General features: G+C 37.2%; 1 protein-coding gene across 3 annotated transcripts in view; it reads left to right on the top strand.

The window, feature by feature from the left end:
• Positions 1-865: 865 nt before the first annotated feature.
• Positions 866-16,373, top strand: part of ULK4 (unc-51 like kinase 4) — a 624,778-nt gene continuing 609,270 nt past the window's right edge. For all 3 annotated transcript variants that reach the window (XM_074272175.1, XM_074272174.1, XM_074272171.1), the window contains exons 1-3: positions 866-1,150; positions 7,150-7,326; positions 12,183-12,282. In XM_074272175.1, the coding sequence (XP_074128276.1) occupies positions 7,189-7,326; positions 12,183-12,282 (238 nt within the window). In that variant the 5' untranslated portion in view covers positions 866-1,150; positions 7,150-7,188. The remainder of the gene's footprint in view (positions 1,151-7,149; positions 7,327-12,182; positions 12,283-16,373) is intronic.

Raw genomic sequence — 16,373 nt, 5'->3', positions numbered from 1 at the left:
TTCTTCTCCCTTCACTAGTTTTATCAGTTGCTTATGAATACTCAGTTGGTAATTTAAGAAGGCTGCTAAGCTGCCACTAATCCTTGCTCCCCAGGGCTTGCTGACTGCAGTGTTTATCCGACCGACGGGGTGAAGGCTAGACTGGAGAGAGGCAGTTGATCCTCTTTTCTTGTCCCTAGGCAGGCTTTCTTCTCCACTGTATTTACTGTTTTTCTTCTTCTCAACGGTATGTTATTTCCCCAAATACATATATAGTTTTCAACATTCGTTTTTGTAGACAGTGAACAATTATATTTACTTCTTTATGGACTTTCTCTGCAACAGAATGTAAGCTCCCTGGGGTCTGGTTTTTGCACCCTGCGCACCTTGTACAAGACCCGTCCCGTGCTGGTGTTAAGTGCTTGTTTAAGAGCTGCAGGGCCTGCACCGGGCTCACGTTAGTCTTCCGCACTCCTTCCGGTGACAGAGATGGGGGGAGGGGTGGGATAAGACACACAGGTATTTTTGGGGAAGTGGGGGCTGTGTCGTAGATAAGTGCTTGCAGGAACTTTATAAGTCATTTAGTTCCAGCCCCTTAATTGTGAAAGTGGGTCAGGGAGGTTAAGTTAACGGGCCGAGATCCAAGGTTGGGAAGAAAGAGATAAAGCAGAGACAGAAGGAAACAGCCAGAAAAAGTCATTAAAGAACTCTGTTGCCGTTGAATACTGCAGAATTTTTTCCAAGCCCCTTTAAGATGCTTGCTGGGGAAGTTCGAGCAACTCAACGCCCTCCCGGTTGCCAGGAGCGACGGCGGGACGCCGCCTCGCACCCCAGCCAATAAGAAACGACTCTGCTGGCCCAATGAGCGCACCAGCCTGCTTCCGGCGTTCAGCGTGCTGCCCAGGCGACGGGCCGGGCGATCCCAAGCGGCGATGAGATGGGGGGCATCGACGCCGTGAGTTCATAAGCTTAAAAAAAAAAGAAACGCGGAATCTCCCCATGTGTCCCCCCGCTCCTCTATGAGAGTGGATCAGTCTGAAGAGTGCTGGGGGTCGCTGCGAGCCGAAGAGCCACGAACTTCCAGGAGCCCGGGGCTTTTACGTCCCAGTTACCGCTGTCAGGGGGCTGGCGGTTCTCCTGGCGAAGCCAGCAGGGGAGACGGCGGGCTCGGGTTCGTTCTCTCCTTTTGCAGAGATTGAGGGATGGGCGGGGGGTGGGGGCGTGCGAGGCGGGAGGCGGGAGGCGGGAGCCGGGCGTTTCCGCCACTGCCTCCCGTGCGCCTCTGCCAACCGTTCTTGGCGCAGCCTGCGCAAGGCGCGTCGTACGCACTCGCCGCCGCCGTTCTTCCTGTCCCCGGGCGCGCGCGTCCCTCGTGCTCCGCGCTGCCCCCTCCTTTCTTCCCTCTCCTGGGTCATTTCCTTCCATTTGCTGCGTTATCTCCTCCTTTCTTCCCTCTCCTGGGTCATTTCCTCCCATCCCCCTGCACTCCTTCCTGCTTTCTTCCCTCTGCTGGATCATTTCCTCCCATCCCCCTGCACTCCTTCCTGCTTTCTTCCCTCTGCTGGATCATTTCCTCCCATCCCCTGCACTCCTTCCTCCTTTTTTTTTTTTTTCCTCTCCTGGGTCATTTCCTCCCTTTCCCTGCATTATCTCCTCCTTTCTTCCCTCTCCTGGGTCATTTCCTCCCATTTCCTGCATCCCTGCCTCCTCCTTTAATCCTCTTCAAGGATCACATCCTTTGAGCTAAATCCTACTCTTTATTTGCACTTCTGTCTCCATCTATTTACCTATAGCTTCCCACTCTTCCCCCTACTTAACTATCCTTGGAATTTCTCTTGCACTTTTCTCAGTATTCTTCTTTCAAAGCTCTTTCTAAGGCTGTCTCTTCATTCTTGGAATATCAGTAATATACTTCCAAGCACCCCACTCCACAAAAGCAGTTGTTTATATTTAATAGATCTCTTATTTTGGGGATTCATGGATTCATAGCTAGTACCTCAAAGATTAGTTCAGCCCCCTAGTTGTAGAAATGAGGAGAGCCAGAGGTGTTACCTGACGTAGCCAGAATTATACAGGTGACAAATGGCTAGCAGCTATTGAATTCCAAATTCAGGCTTATTAGGTGACCTCCATGCATCCATCTTCCTTAAGTTGGTTGGATGGCAAGAGTTGTGACACTAATAGTTCTCCCAAACTTTTAGACTCATAGACTCATAGATGCCAAACTCCGAGAAACTTTAGCTGGGTCACTTTACAAATGAAGAAACTGAGGGTCACATAGAGTCCCAGAGAGAGTAAACACAGATTTGAAGTTTGTGTCTTTCCACTTAAAAATCAATACTTTGTCTACCATACTGCACTGGCTCCTTGTTCATAGGAGCTAAAGCTGGAAGACATTTAAATATCTTGTAAGTCAACTCCTTTGTTTTACATTTGGGGAAACTGAAGCAGAGCAAAGCAGTGACAAAATCTTACAAGTTATAGCTGGAATAGGAGTATTCGATATTTTCTAGTTCTATCTTCATTTTCCAGATAAATTTGAAGCCCAGACTAGTTAGGAGACAGTCAAGGCCACAAGTAGTAAATACTAGGATTATCATATGAAACCTTGGTCTCCAACTTAAATCTAATCTTCCCTCTACACTACATCAGATTACCACATTTCTCTAGTGGTTTAAAGTTTGCAAAACTCTATTGACACTGTGAGGGAGTTAGTTTAAAGATAAGACTGGGCTTGGAATCATTCAATGATCACCCAGCTTTAAAGAAAATCTGTAGTTGAAGGAACATAATATCTGTAGTCAAAAGACCTGAATTCTCTTTCTTGCAATTGATTGCTTGACCTTAGACAAGTATGTAGTAGTCCTTCCTCATTTGTAAAAGGAGAGGACCCAATTTCTTATAAATTCCAGTTTCTCTCTCTAAATCCTAACTTGATGGTTTGCTATTGATTGACTTATAATTGGGCAGAATGTAAGATGTAACAGCTTATTTGGTAGGTATTTCATAATGTATTTCCTCTTCAGTAATTTTTGGAATTTTTCTCCATATTTTTACTTATGTATTTTTGAGAATTTTGTTCTTTTAAATTCACATTGTCTATAAGTGCTTTTTGGAGCCTTTTTGAAATGACAACTATTTTTTAAAATTAGTAACAAAATATTTTATCCTTTTTTAAATCCTGGCTGCCGCTATGATCTTGTTTTACTGTCATACTGCAATTTGTTTTCTAATTGGATACAATTGTATCTAATTGGATTTGATACTTTTGTTTCATTGTTTTTTCTTTTTTTCATCAATATTATACAAGAGTCCAATTTCTTTTTTAAAATGCATTTTCTAGATGATACTTTTCATACCATTTTGATTTGAAAATCAGCATTGGTAATGTGTTGCAGCATCCTTAAGACTGCCATGAATCGAGCTACTTTTACCTTTGGGGTTTCCATCATGTTGATTTCTTTGGCTCTTGAGATATTTGCAGGTATATAGAATCACCTGAAGGATATTTATGTTAATAAGATGCTTTGGTGTTAAGGAGTAGCCTGCAATCATTGAAAGCAGCACTAAGAAACTTCAGTTTCACTTGAAATAAAAGGAAGTTTCAATTAATCCATCTGAGATACAAAGATACAAATGAAACAGTCCTGTCTCTTACAGAAAAGTCAGTTTCAGCTAAACAAAGTTACAAATGAAACAATCCTTTTTCTTAAGGATTTACATTCTACAGAGGGGGACATATACACATAAATATAAAGGCAAAATAAATACAAGGTAACTTTTTGGGAGAACACTGGCATCTAGAACAGTTTTCTCACTTCCCATCAATCACAGTCTTTCTACTGACAGTTTCCCTACTATCTACAAACATGCCCAAGTTTCCTCTACCCTTCAAAAATCCTGATTTGGAACTTTTCTGCTATCTCTCAAACTACATCTTTATTTCCTTGAGAAGGCCATGCATAATAGATGACTTTACTTCCTTTTTTATGAATTCTCTTTAAACAATTATTTTCATGTTCTATTTTTTCCATTTACATGTAAAAAAACAATTCTTAGCATTTATTTAAAAATGTTTTGATTTTCTCTTCCTCCATCCTCTCCCTTCCCTGAGAAGGCAATTTGATATGGATTCTACATGTACATTTTCCCCATATTAGCCATGTTGCAAAGGAAGCTACAGACAAAAAAAAATCCCCACAAGAAAAACAAAATAAAAAAGTATTTTTCAATCTATATTCAGACTTTCTCAGTTCTTTCTCTGGGGATGGATAGCATTTTTCATCATATGTCCTTCAGAACTTTCTTGGATCATTGTATTTTTTATTTATTTTTATTATTATAGCTTTTTATTTACAAGATATATGCATGGGTAATTTTACAGCACTGACAATTGCCAAACCTTTTGTTCCAATTTCCCCCCTCCTTCCTCCTCTCCCTTCCCCGAGATGGCAGGTTGACCAATACATGTTACATATGTTAAAGTAGAAATTAAATAAAATATATGTATACATGTTGGATCATTGTATTGCCGAAAATGCTACATTTTCCCCCATAGTTGATCATTATTATAATATAGCTGGTATTGTGTATAATATTCTACTGGTTCTGTTCACTTCACTTTGCATCAGCTCATATAAGTCTTCTCTATTTTTCTGAGACTATCTTGTTTGTCATTTCTTATAGCACAATATTATCCCGTCACATTCTTATATTAAGAGAATATTATTCATATTATTCATCCATAAGCTACCACAAAAAGACCTCTATTAATATTTTTGTATATATGGGTGCTTATGCTTTTCTTTGATCTCTGGGATATAGACCTAGTAGTAATCACAGGTTCTGCACAGTTTTATAGCCTTTGGGGCTAGTTTTAAATTGCTCTCCAGAATGGTTGGATCAATCATGAACTTTCTTCTTAACTCTTTTCAGTCTGGCTTCTAACTTCATCATTCAATGGAAACTTCTCTCTTCAAAATTACCAGTGATCTGTTAATTTCTAAATCCAGTGGTCTTTGCTCAGGCATCATACTTCTTCACCTCTCTGTAGTCTTTGTCACTGTCAGTCATCCTCTTTTTAATATTCTCTTCTCTTTGGATTTTTGTGATCTTGTTCTCTTCAGGTTCTTGTCTCCTTCTCAGGCTCTTTTTTTGGATTGTCATTTAGGTTATACCTGCTAAGCATAGATGTTCTTCAAGGCTTTATCCTGGTTCCTCTTCTCCCTCGATAGTATTGAATCTATGCTTTCTTGATGATATTATCAGTTCTTATGAATTATCTATGCAGGTGATTCTTAGATTTATTTATTCATCCTTATTCATCCGACTTCTAATTTCACTTCTCCATTATTTACTGAATGTCTTGAACTAGTTGTCCCCTAAAATCTTAAACTCAACATGTTCAAAATTGGCCTTATCTTTTCCCCCCAAACCTTCCCCCGTTCCTAACTTCCTTGTAACTGTTGAGGGCCCTACTATCTTCCTAGTTACCCAGACTTGAAATCCAGGTTCTTTCTCCAATCTGTTGCCAAATCCTGTCAATTCTAACCTATTACTTCATTCCTTGATTATTGCAATAGCAGCTAGGGGTTTACCTGCCACAAGTCTTTTCTAACTCCAGTCCACCATCCATTGAGCCCCCAAAAGAACAGGTCTGACCAACCATGTCACCCCCACCTCCTGAGTGGTGTCCCTAAGTGGTATCATTTAGTATTAGTGTCCCTCTATTATCTCTAGAATGAAATCTAAAAAATCCTCTTTTGGACTCTTAAAGCCCTTCAAACCTGCCCCCTTCCTACCTTTACAAACTTATACTTTCTTCTTTCTACTGTGTAGTCCTGTGATATATTGTTGTCTTCCTTATTCTTTCATACATAACCCATTTAATTTTCATCAGCTGTGCCCCACACCCCAGAAAATTACATTTGGGGACAGAATGGATTATGAAACATTTATGAAGTGCCTAGTATATACCAAACACTTGCTAAGCATACATATAGAAAAGGGAGAGAGTTTTACTATCAATAAATTTAATCCAGATTAATTGAGACGGAAAAGCTCCATAGGAGGTTTTTGTTGCAAGGCAGATGGAAAAGCTTCTAGTGATCCTAAAGGTATGATAGTGGATCAAAGGGCAGGGCCCAGGGATCTTTTTTTTTGGTACCTGAGAGGATCAAATTGAGTAGCTGCAGGGATGGACTGGTGTCATTTGGGAAGAAACATTGATTGAAATCTCTCCGAATGAGCAGGCAGGCATTGAGTGTTATCTGTCTCACAAATATCATTCCATAATCGACCATCCCTTGTTTAAACTTCCTTTGACTGTCAATTAACCAAACATTCTACAAAAATTAAGCATTTACTGTATATCATATTTTGTGCTAAACTTTGGGGAATACAAATCATTTAGTTATATAATCTCTTCTTGCAAAAGCCTTTAAGGAGAAGACACATAAGCTTTAAAAAAAAAAGAGCACATAAAGTTTAAGACCTCAAAACCACATTAGGACTTTTGGAAAATTTGTATAAGGTTGTACAGGATAAATACACAGAGAACACATGCAAATAAGTACAAAATTATTAAATATAAACTCGTTTGGGAGGGAGGGAACTGAGTGTTGGGAGATTGGGAAAGATCTTGTTGAGCTGGATTCTGAAATTAGAGGATACCATTGTTACTCAGGTTCTCCCAACATTAGTTCATTCTTTGAATCCTCGCTCAGAAATATTCATAACATTCGTGTTTATTTGCATGGCAGGATGAATATATAATCTGGAACTATACAGATGGTGGTGGTACAGGCTCAGAAAATTTTTAGGGTTTTTTTAGATATATATTTAGGTTAATAAGTGTGTGATCCCCAAATTCTGGGGACCATTGGCCTAAATGACATTGATTACATGTGATGACTGAATGTAATCTGTTACTTAATTTATTTTAAGACTTGTTACATTCAGAAAATGTCATGTTGGATGTTAAAGAATTCTATAGCATATTCTGTTCTAGACTCACATTGTGCTTAAAAAAAAGAAAAGCTTAATTGTTTTAATGTATGCAGGATTTTTTTTTAAGAATGAATGTAATCATAAGATTTCTTTTGTATATGAAATGAAATCGTGATCTTTATGTATTTGAAAAATACATATGGTTTCTTTTTTACTTTTTAGTCAACAGAAATGAAACTGAGGATATAGCTCACTTTTAAGATGGAGAACTTTATTCTTTATGAAGAGATCGGAAAAGGAAGCAAGACTGTTGTTTATAAAGGACGAAGGAAAGGAACAATTAATTTTGTAGCCATTCTTTGTACAGATAAATGCAAAAGACCTGAAATAACTAACTGGGTAAGTAAAGTATTCCACCTTCCATTACCGGAAATATACAGCTATAAACTATAATGGAATGATATAATGAATCATTTCCAATTAAGTTGATAGTCATTGAATTTAATCAGCCTATACTTTACAGGGATAGGGATGTAAATTTTGTTGAGGGGTACTTGACTTGAGAAAAAATAATCAAGTGAAAATCAGTAAATTAGGTAACTAACAAAATTAATTGTCCTTTTTAAAAGGGAGAAGTATTTATCCACTTCATTACTTTTTAAAATTAGATCACAGAACAAATCACATGGATCAGTGATCTCATTAATAAGGGAATTCCTTCCAATAGACCATTACATTTTATCAAATAGGCAAACCAATATTGCAAGTATACTTCATTTTCATATTGTAGTCAATTAAGAGTCATAGAAACATTAAAGGGTAAGAGAGAAAAAGAGCAATGTTCAGGTCTAGGAAAGGAAAAGGAGATGGATATATCCAGGGAAGGAAGAGAGGACAAGATTATGACAAGAAGTCTAAAGGATCAGGGATAACCAGTGTGCCCTGCCTATCCCTCACCTATATTACTTCGGCCATCTATACTGAAAGTGACAGAGTGAACAAGGCATATGTTAGGTTTTGTGCCTTCCCCTGGGCTTGCTAAAGTTGGCAGATTTTTCTACTTCCTCAAAACTCTTGGACTAGATTCTGCCCATTTAAAGTAGCTCTGATCCTTACAGAATTTTAGCTATTATGTAGTACAGCCTGTGTCTGCACAGCAAAGTCTTTGCCAAGAAAAGCCATTTTGCTTCTGCTTCATGACTCCAATGAAGACTGGAGGAGGTAAGAGTTCTCTGCCTGTGAGGGCAGCTTCCTTTTGTGAATTGTTCTAATTTTTGGGAAAATTCTCCCTTATCTCTAGCCTTAATCTTTGGAGTTTGTACTCCTTTGCTCCTAGTTTTATCCTCCAGGGCCACACAGAACAAATCTCAAACATTTTCCTTCACATATTTGAAGACTGTTGGACTTCCTAAGCTTTCCCAGGCTTAAGAAATCAGCTCTTTTGGTTGATCTTTGAATAGCATGGTTCCCAATCCCCTCACCATTCTGCCCTGATCACCTTTCTCTGGGTATGTGTCCTTCTAGAAAAATCATAAGATCCCCAGCACCCCATACTACTCCAGATGTTGTCTGATCAGAGTAAAATCCTTCATTTCTGGTGTTCAGTCTCTTTTCCTGAGTGCACCACTCCTCATTGTATAACTAATGCACAATGGTCTTGAGACGGTCTAAATTAAAGATGACAAAATCCCCAGTGGCTTGAACCAGATTAATATGTAATTGAGAAATGTTTAACAAAATAAGTAAAAATACAATACAGTCTAGATTCTGTTAATGTTGTTTTTCTAAGTCCGTATGCAGCCCACAGAATCTGTTTCTGCTAGAGTTTGACACCAGTGTCCTAGATGATTACAAATGTTTTTATCTTTCTGTGACATTTGCAGAATGTTGATAGTTTTAGAATAATTTTTTTTCATGCCTGATATCTAGTTATTTAGGTTCCTTCCTGTTCTCGGTGCTATTATTAGGTAGTTGACAAATTAACTGCCATATTTTGGGATCTTCCAGTTTTCTTCACTAGAACAATTTTTAAAGGATATTTTCTTGTAATAAAATCTTTGATTTTTAATAATATTAGCTAGTATTTATATAGCACTTTAAATCTTGAAAAGCTCCTTGTAAATGTCCTTGTAATTATTTTATTCTTGTAATAAACCTTAGTTAGTGAACAATAATTTTTTAACTGCTTACTATGTGATGGGGGTACAAAGAAAAGCAAAAAAGCCCAGTTCCTACTTTCAAGAATCTCACAGTCTAATAGCATGCAAACAATTATGAACAAAAAGATCAATACAAGATAAATTGGGGATAGTGTTGAAGGGAAGGTACTGAGTTTAAGGATGCCCAGGAAAGGGTTCTTGCAGAAGTTGGGATTTTAGCAGGGACTTGGAAGAAGCTAGGGAAGCCAAGAGGCAGAGATGAGGAGGAAAACCGTTCTAGACATGGAGGACAATTACTGAAAAGGCTTGGAGTTTGAAGATGAAGGAGGCCAGTGTATTGGATTACAGCATATGTGAAGGCCAATAATAGGTAAGAATACTGGAAAAGTGGGAAAGGGCCAGATAGTAGATCACTTTGATAGCTGAGTGGAGGACTGGAGTGTGGAGAGACAAGAGCCTGGGAAATCAACCAGTGTTCTATTTCAGTGGTCAAGGTATTGGGCGAGAAGAGCCTGCACCAGGATGATGAGTGTCAGTGTAGAGAAGTTCATGAGTGAGGTAGGATAGATATGATTGATAATTCCTTGGAAATGAGGGTGGGGGAGGTGGGATAGAGAAAGAAGGTGGTGTTATTATCCCCATTATATAGATGAGAAAACTGAGGCAGAAGATGATTGATTCTCCTGGGTCATACAACCTGTAAAGTGTTTGAGGCTAGATTGGAAAATTCAGATCTTCCTAACTCCATGTCAAACTTTTCCAGTTGTCCTGTTTTTTGTTTTGTTTTTTAAACTTTCTTCCAATAAATTGTTCACAAAATCATCTACAGGCCTCTTGTGAGTTGTTGAATTGATATAAACATTTAAGGAGATGTATCTTTTATAAAACTGAATAATTTAATCATGCGTATTTTTGATTCTCCCTCTTATTCTCCTTATAGTATTATTGCATAGTGGGGTAACATCACCACCTGGTGGAACTTTGTGATATTGTCACCCTACAATTTTATATTTTTTTTCAATTTTAGACATCAATTTAGTTTAGTAAACATTTAGGCATCTACTATGTGGAAAGCACTGTTTATAAAAGCCAAACAGTGCTTTCCTTTGCCTGGGTAAATAACGGGTTTGTTATTTGTTCTTTTTAGGGGTAAAGTTAACTGGCATCAATTATCCAAAACTAATTTTTTCCATTTATATTTCCATTTTTTCTTTTAAGTCCTTTAACTTAAATTGAAAGGCTCATGCCAGATTATTTCTAGAGATCATTCTTTAGTGATGTAGTCCCTGCTTCTCTCGTTTCTCTATATTCATGTAGTTTCTCCATTTCAGTCAGAATCAAATCCAGAGTAGCTGTGATTTCATTGATCCTCACTAAAAACTTGTGATGTAGGTGCTAATGGTATTATTATCATCATTTTATTGATGAGGAAGCTAAAGCTTAAAGAGGCAGAAGACTTGGCTGTGGTCACATGGTTATTAATAAATGTTAGGTCTTAAATCTTGGACTGGGATTCTTGGTCCAATGTCACTGATGTGACACCATCTTGCCTCGAACATTCTAAGTAGAAGTTCTTAATTTGGAGTCTTTGGATCTCTTTGGGAGGTGGCCATAATTAGGTTTCAGGAGGTTAGTGAATGCTGATGGGAGATAAATGTCATTTTTATTTTTATTAATCACATGAATTTAGCATTTCCTTTAATTACTTAAAACCTTTATCCTGAGAAGGGATTCATCAGTTTCACCAGACTGCCAGAAGTTCATGGAAGAAGAAAGGTTAAGAAGTCATATGAGAAAGACAAATAAACAGAGACAGTGAGAGACAGAGACACACAGAGAGAGAGACAAAGACAGAAAGAGAGAGAGAGACAAAGACAGACAGAGACAATAGAGAGAGAGGATGGAGCAGACAGTCAGAAGCAGAGAAGGAATGGGCAGAGAGAGAGAGAGAGGAGAAAGAGACAGACTGACAGAGACAGGAAGAGACAGAAAGGGGAGAGAGACAGAGACAGAGACAGAGAAAAAGAGAGACACAGAGACAGAGATAGAGCCAGAGCTAAAAAGCCTGAACGAAAATGATAGTGTTTCATAGAGTTGTTGAGAGAAAAGCTTTGTAAAGCTGAAAATTTCCATACAAATGATTTAATATATTTGAAGGGGAATATTAAAATGATGATTTTAACTATGGTTTTAAAAGCCATATGTTTATTTGGATCTAGCACTCTAGTGGCATATGAAATTTGTTAATATTTATTATATATAAGCATAAATTATATAAATATTATTTGTTAATATCAAAAAACTAGCACATGGAGTATTTAAAAATTTAATTTAAATTTAAGATAAGAAACAAGTACTTGAAATTGTGTAATAAAGTTTTCTGAAATTAGGATAAGTTTAAACCTTCAGTGTTACTACATCATTAGGTAAATATGGAGAGCTTCACTTTCCTTTTTGGTTTTATGTGATTATGGCTAATAATAATAATATATATATATATATATTATGTAAGTGTGTTAATGAAATACCTTAATAATAAAATGACCTCCCATGTATTAATTATTAAAGTGCTTTAGGTAGTGGGATATATAATGTTGTATAATGATGTGTTCAAACTCTTATAGAAATGGATCCTAATGGACCACATATTGGCACAGAATGCAATAAATTAATATTATCAGTGGTATAACATACTTTTATGTGTTGATTAACATTTCCCAATTATATTTTCATCTTGTTGGGGCTGCACTCCGTAGTTTTGTGGACCTTGTGTAAGCCATGAGTTTGACACCTCAGAAGGATTGTTGCAGCAGAGGATCTTGGTTTGAGTCTGGCCTCTGCTTCTTGTTGCCAACTCACTTAGCTTCTAAAAGCCTTTTCCTCACCTGTAGAAGGAGGAATTTGATTAGCGAGTCTCTAAGATTACTTCCAGATCAAACTCTGTGATCCTAGGTCTGAAGCAGATATTAAAGTAATAATTAAATGATATCATATTTCACTAGGGATTTAAGGAAAAAGGATTGTAAGTCTTAAATGACAAGATTTTGAAAATGTTTTTTCTCAAAATATAATATTTCAACTCTCTTTTTTTTATAGGTTCGCCTTACCCATGAAATTAAGCACAAGAATATAGTCACTTTTCATGAATGGTATGAAACAAGCAATCATCTCTGGCTTGTAGTAGAACTGTGCACAGGTGAGAGGTGTGAAGCCAGTATTGTTAATGCAAACCTTTTGAACATTGAAAAAGCATTTGTTCTACATTTGTTTTCTTTATAAAGTTTTATTAATGTCATTTGTCTTTTGCGTCTCAGCAATTTCTCTATATTTCCATCTCCTACATCAGGAATATTCCTTTCTAAGTTAAGCATTTAAGGAAAACTGATGATAGTAATTGTTTTTGATAGTGAATGCTATATTCTGCATCTGTAGTCTCTTAGCTCTTAGATGAGAATAGAGGATCTTATATTTTTTGTTACTTCTTCATTTATTAGTTTATCCAAAAAGCACAGAAAATCTAAAAAAGTAATGTTGATGTACGCTTATTTGGGAAAGCCCTTAAATTGATTCGAAGATTGGTACTCTCACAAAAGTCCTGCTTTTAAGTCTTATCTTGATGTAGAAGTGATTCTCAGTTCTTGACAGCTGTGCCATTGTAGTGGAAGCTATGGCAGCTTCCAGAATGCTGGAAAGGCTTGCTCTCGGTATAGCTGCTGGCAAACTGTAATTACTGTCTGAGAAATAGCTTAGTAGGTATGGAGAATTTCATTACCAATATATATGATTGTTATTATGTAATGATGTGGTTGACCATGACATTACATTAAACCTGGAATCATACAATATGGTTGTCACTATTTGACTTCCTTCTGTGACAGTAGTTTCAAGGTCACAAAAAAAGGGCTAAGGATACTGAGAATCATGCCATTTTTAAATTGTCTGGAAACAGCGATTTAATTGTTGGTAATTTACATATGATATTAAATGCCAATCAATGAAGCAATATGATGTAGGAAGAGTTAATTTATATCAGTATAAATGAAAATAGAAGATTTGAAGAAGTTATAAATAAATGGGATGATTTGCATGTCCTTTAGAAGATGTAAATAAGAAAGGTGAAAAATTTGCTTGTGTTGTATATTTAAAATCAATAAGAAACATCATTTAATAGGTCAGCTGGCCATCTTGTTTTTTTATTATAATAAATATAAACAAGAGGGGCGGAGCCAAGATGGCGGAGAAGATACACCGAATTAGTAAACTCCCTTCTTCCTTCATTACCAATTAGTTAAATCAGCCTCAAAAATAACGCTGGACTGTTAAAAAACACAAGGATTAGAAGCACAATTTACCAGCTGAAGAGAATCTGGAATTTCAACAGAAAAGGGTGGTTCCAAGGGGAGGAAAAAAAACAAAGACCAGCACAGACAAGGTTAGGTGCTAACACACTGTGCTGATTGGGCTGGGGAGAACTCTGGGATCAGAGAAGCCACTGAGATAGAGCAATCTGGCACAGGCTGTTAGCTCTTCTCTGCTTATTAAACAGCAGTTCAGAAGAGAAATCAAGCCACTTTAAAATATAAAGCCAGATCCTTAATCCACCCCAATCCAGAAGTGACCTAATAAATCTTGGCACCTCTGTGAAGCCGCCTTCTGCTGCCTGGGGCTTCTCCTTGGGGTAGTTAAGAGCTTGAATAGCAGGGACACAGCCTGAGGCAGCCTCTAATCCACATAGTGCAGGGCTCAGCCTGAGGCAGTGGAATTCTAGCAGCTGTGGAATTCCCAGAGAAGCAGAACCTTTGAAGTAGGGACTGGGGTTTCCAGGAAGACACTTCCAGTTTGAGCAAGTAGGGGCTTTTCACCTCAGCTGCTGATATTCATGGCCCCACAGGAGGCATTGGCTGGGGTTTGCGACTTTCAGCCTTAAACCTCAGGGCAGTTGCTAGGCCACACAGCGGGGTCCTCACTGGGTACTCCTCACAGTGCAGCCATGCTAAACACCTCTGACGCATTTCCCGGGAGGGGGGGGAACTCTCTCCCAGAGCTCTCTCTTAGCCCAGTCACAGGGTTGTTGAATTCTACCTCCGGTCTGGGAGGAAACTAGTAAATAAATAAATAAACTTCTTACCCCAAGGGCAAGCCCCAACAGATTTTTATACACAGAGAAAGAACTGGTATCCAACTCCGAGGAAGCTAACAGCAGAGAGTCTGTAGATAACACCCTAAAGAGGAATGATACCTGCCCCCCATAACATATCTCTCTCCTAGAAGAGACTATTAAAAAGTTAAGAGAGTTTGAAGAAAAATGGGGAAAGGAAAGAGAAGCTATGATAGAGAATAACAATGTCCTGAAATTTAAGTTGAAAAAAATAAAGAATTCACAGGAGGTTCAGGGAAACAAAATTTATGAATTAGAAAAGGTTAAAAAAAATCACAGGAAAATAGGATTTCTGAATTGGAAAAGATAAAAAATTCTCAAGAAAGTAGGATTTCTGAATTGGAAAAGATAAAAAATTCTCAAGAAAGTAGGATTTCTAATTTGGAAAAAAGAAAATAACTCACTAAAAAAATTAGTGAAATGGAAAAAAATTCAACAGAGCAAAATAATTCATTTAAAAACTCAATTGGGCATATACAAAAAGAACTAAAAAATGTGAATGAAGAAAATAACTCATTAAAAATCAGGACGGAACAAATAGAAATGAATGACTCATTGAGAAACCAAAAATCAATCAAACAAAACAAAAAAATGAAAAGCTGGAGAATAACGTCAAATACTTACTGGAAAAATCTATAAACCTGGAAAATAGATCTAGGAGAGATAATCTGAGGATCATTGGACTTCCCAAAAACTATGATTAAAAAAAAAGAGCCTAGATTCTATTTTACAGGAAATCATCAAAGAGAACTGTCCAGAGATAATATAAACAGAAGGGAAAATAGGCGTTGAAAGAATTCATCGAACACCTTCTGAAAAAGACGCTAAAAAAAAGGAACTCCACAGAACATTGTGGCTAAGCTGCAGAACTACCAAACTAAGGAAAAAATATTGCAAGCAATGAGGAAAAAACAATTCAAATATCAAGATGCCACAATAAGGATAACGCAAGATCTGGCTGCCTCCACATTAAAGGACCAAAGGGCCTGGAACCTGATACTCCAAAAGGGAAAAGAACAAGTATTGCAACCAAGAATAAATTACCCAGCTAAGTTTAGCATTTTCTTCCATGGAAGAAGATGGTCATTTAATGAAACAGAGCAATTCCATTTGTTTCTAAGAAAAAAAAAAACAGATTTAAACAAAAAATTTGATCTACATCCACAAGACTGAAGAGAAGCAGAAAAAGATAAAAAGAACTCTTGAGAACTGTGTCTCTGTTGTGGATATACAGAAAGTCCGCATGGATAATTTGATTTTACTGATATAATATAAAAAAAAAAGGGAAGTAGTAAAGGGAAGGGGATAGTATCAGAAAAAGGGGAAGGAGTGATAAAAAGAGGGAAACTACATCCCAGGAAGCACTGCATGTCTTTCCAATTATTTAAATCTGACTTTATTTTTGTGGCAAGTGTTTTGTAATTTTGCTCATATAATTCCTGAGTTTTCTTTGGTAGATGGATTACCAAATATTTTATAACCTGTAATATATGTAAAATGTATGGGATTGCCTGTCATCTAGGGGAGGGAGTAGAAGGAGGGAAGGGAAAATTTGGAAAAATGAATACAAGGTACAATATTATAAAAAAATTACTCATGCATATGTACTGTCAAAAAATTTTATAATTATAAAATTAATAAAAGAAAAAAAATAAATATAAACAAAAAGACCATCATGAAGATAACTGTAGCTGATGGGCCAATCTCCATTACAGAGGATGACAAGATGAAGAAATTCTGTAAAAGGATTTTATAAGATCTCTCCTTTCCCCCATTAATTCAACATATTCTTTAGTACTAAATGACTTCAGTAGTACAAAGGTGTAAGCATAGAAGAAGGGAAATATGCTAGAAAATATAAGTAAGCATTAAGCAACAAGAGAGGCCAAAGGGCATAGGCCTGTAGATCTTGAATACTTTCTTTGAGAAGAGGGGCAGAACATGCTGGACATCAGACAGAATCATTGAACATTGCAAAAATGAAATTAATGATATTCCAACAGACAGTTGGATGTCAGAGTCATTTCTGAATCAACTTTCTGTGTGCAAGGAAACACTTGTCTTGTTGAAGCAAAGATCAAAATCAGTCCCAAATTAGAATACTTAAGATGAAAGATAAATGAAATTAG

Source organism: Sminthopsis crassicaudata, chromosome 5 (assembly GCF_048593235.1).
Source record: "Sminthopsis crassicaudata isolate SCR6 chromosome 5, ASM4859323v1, whole genome shotgun sequence".
Classification (NCBI taxonomy): Eukaryota; Metazoa; Chordata; class Mammalia; order Dasyuromorphia; family Dasyuridae; genus Sminthopsis; species Sminthopsis crassicaudata.
This window is presented reverse-complemented; position numbering and strand designations above follow the sequence as displayed.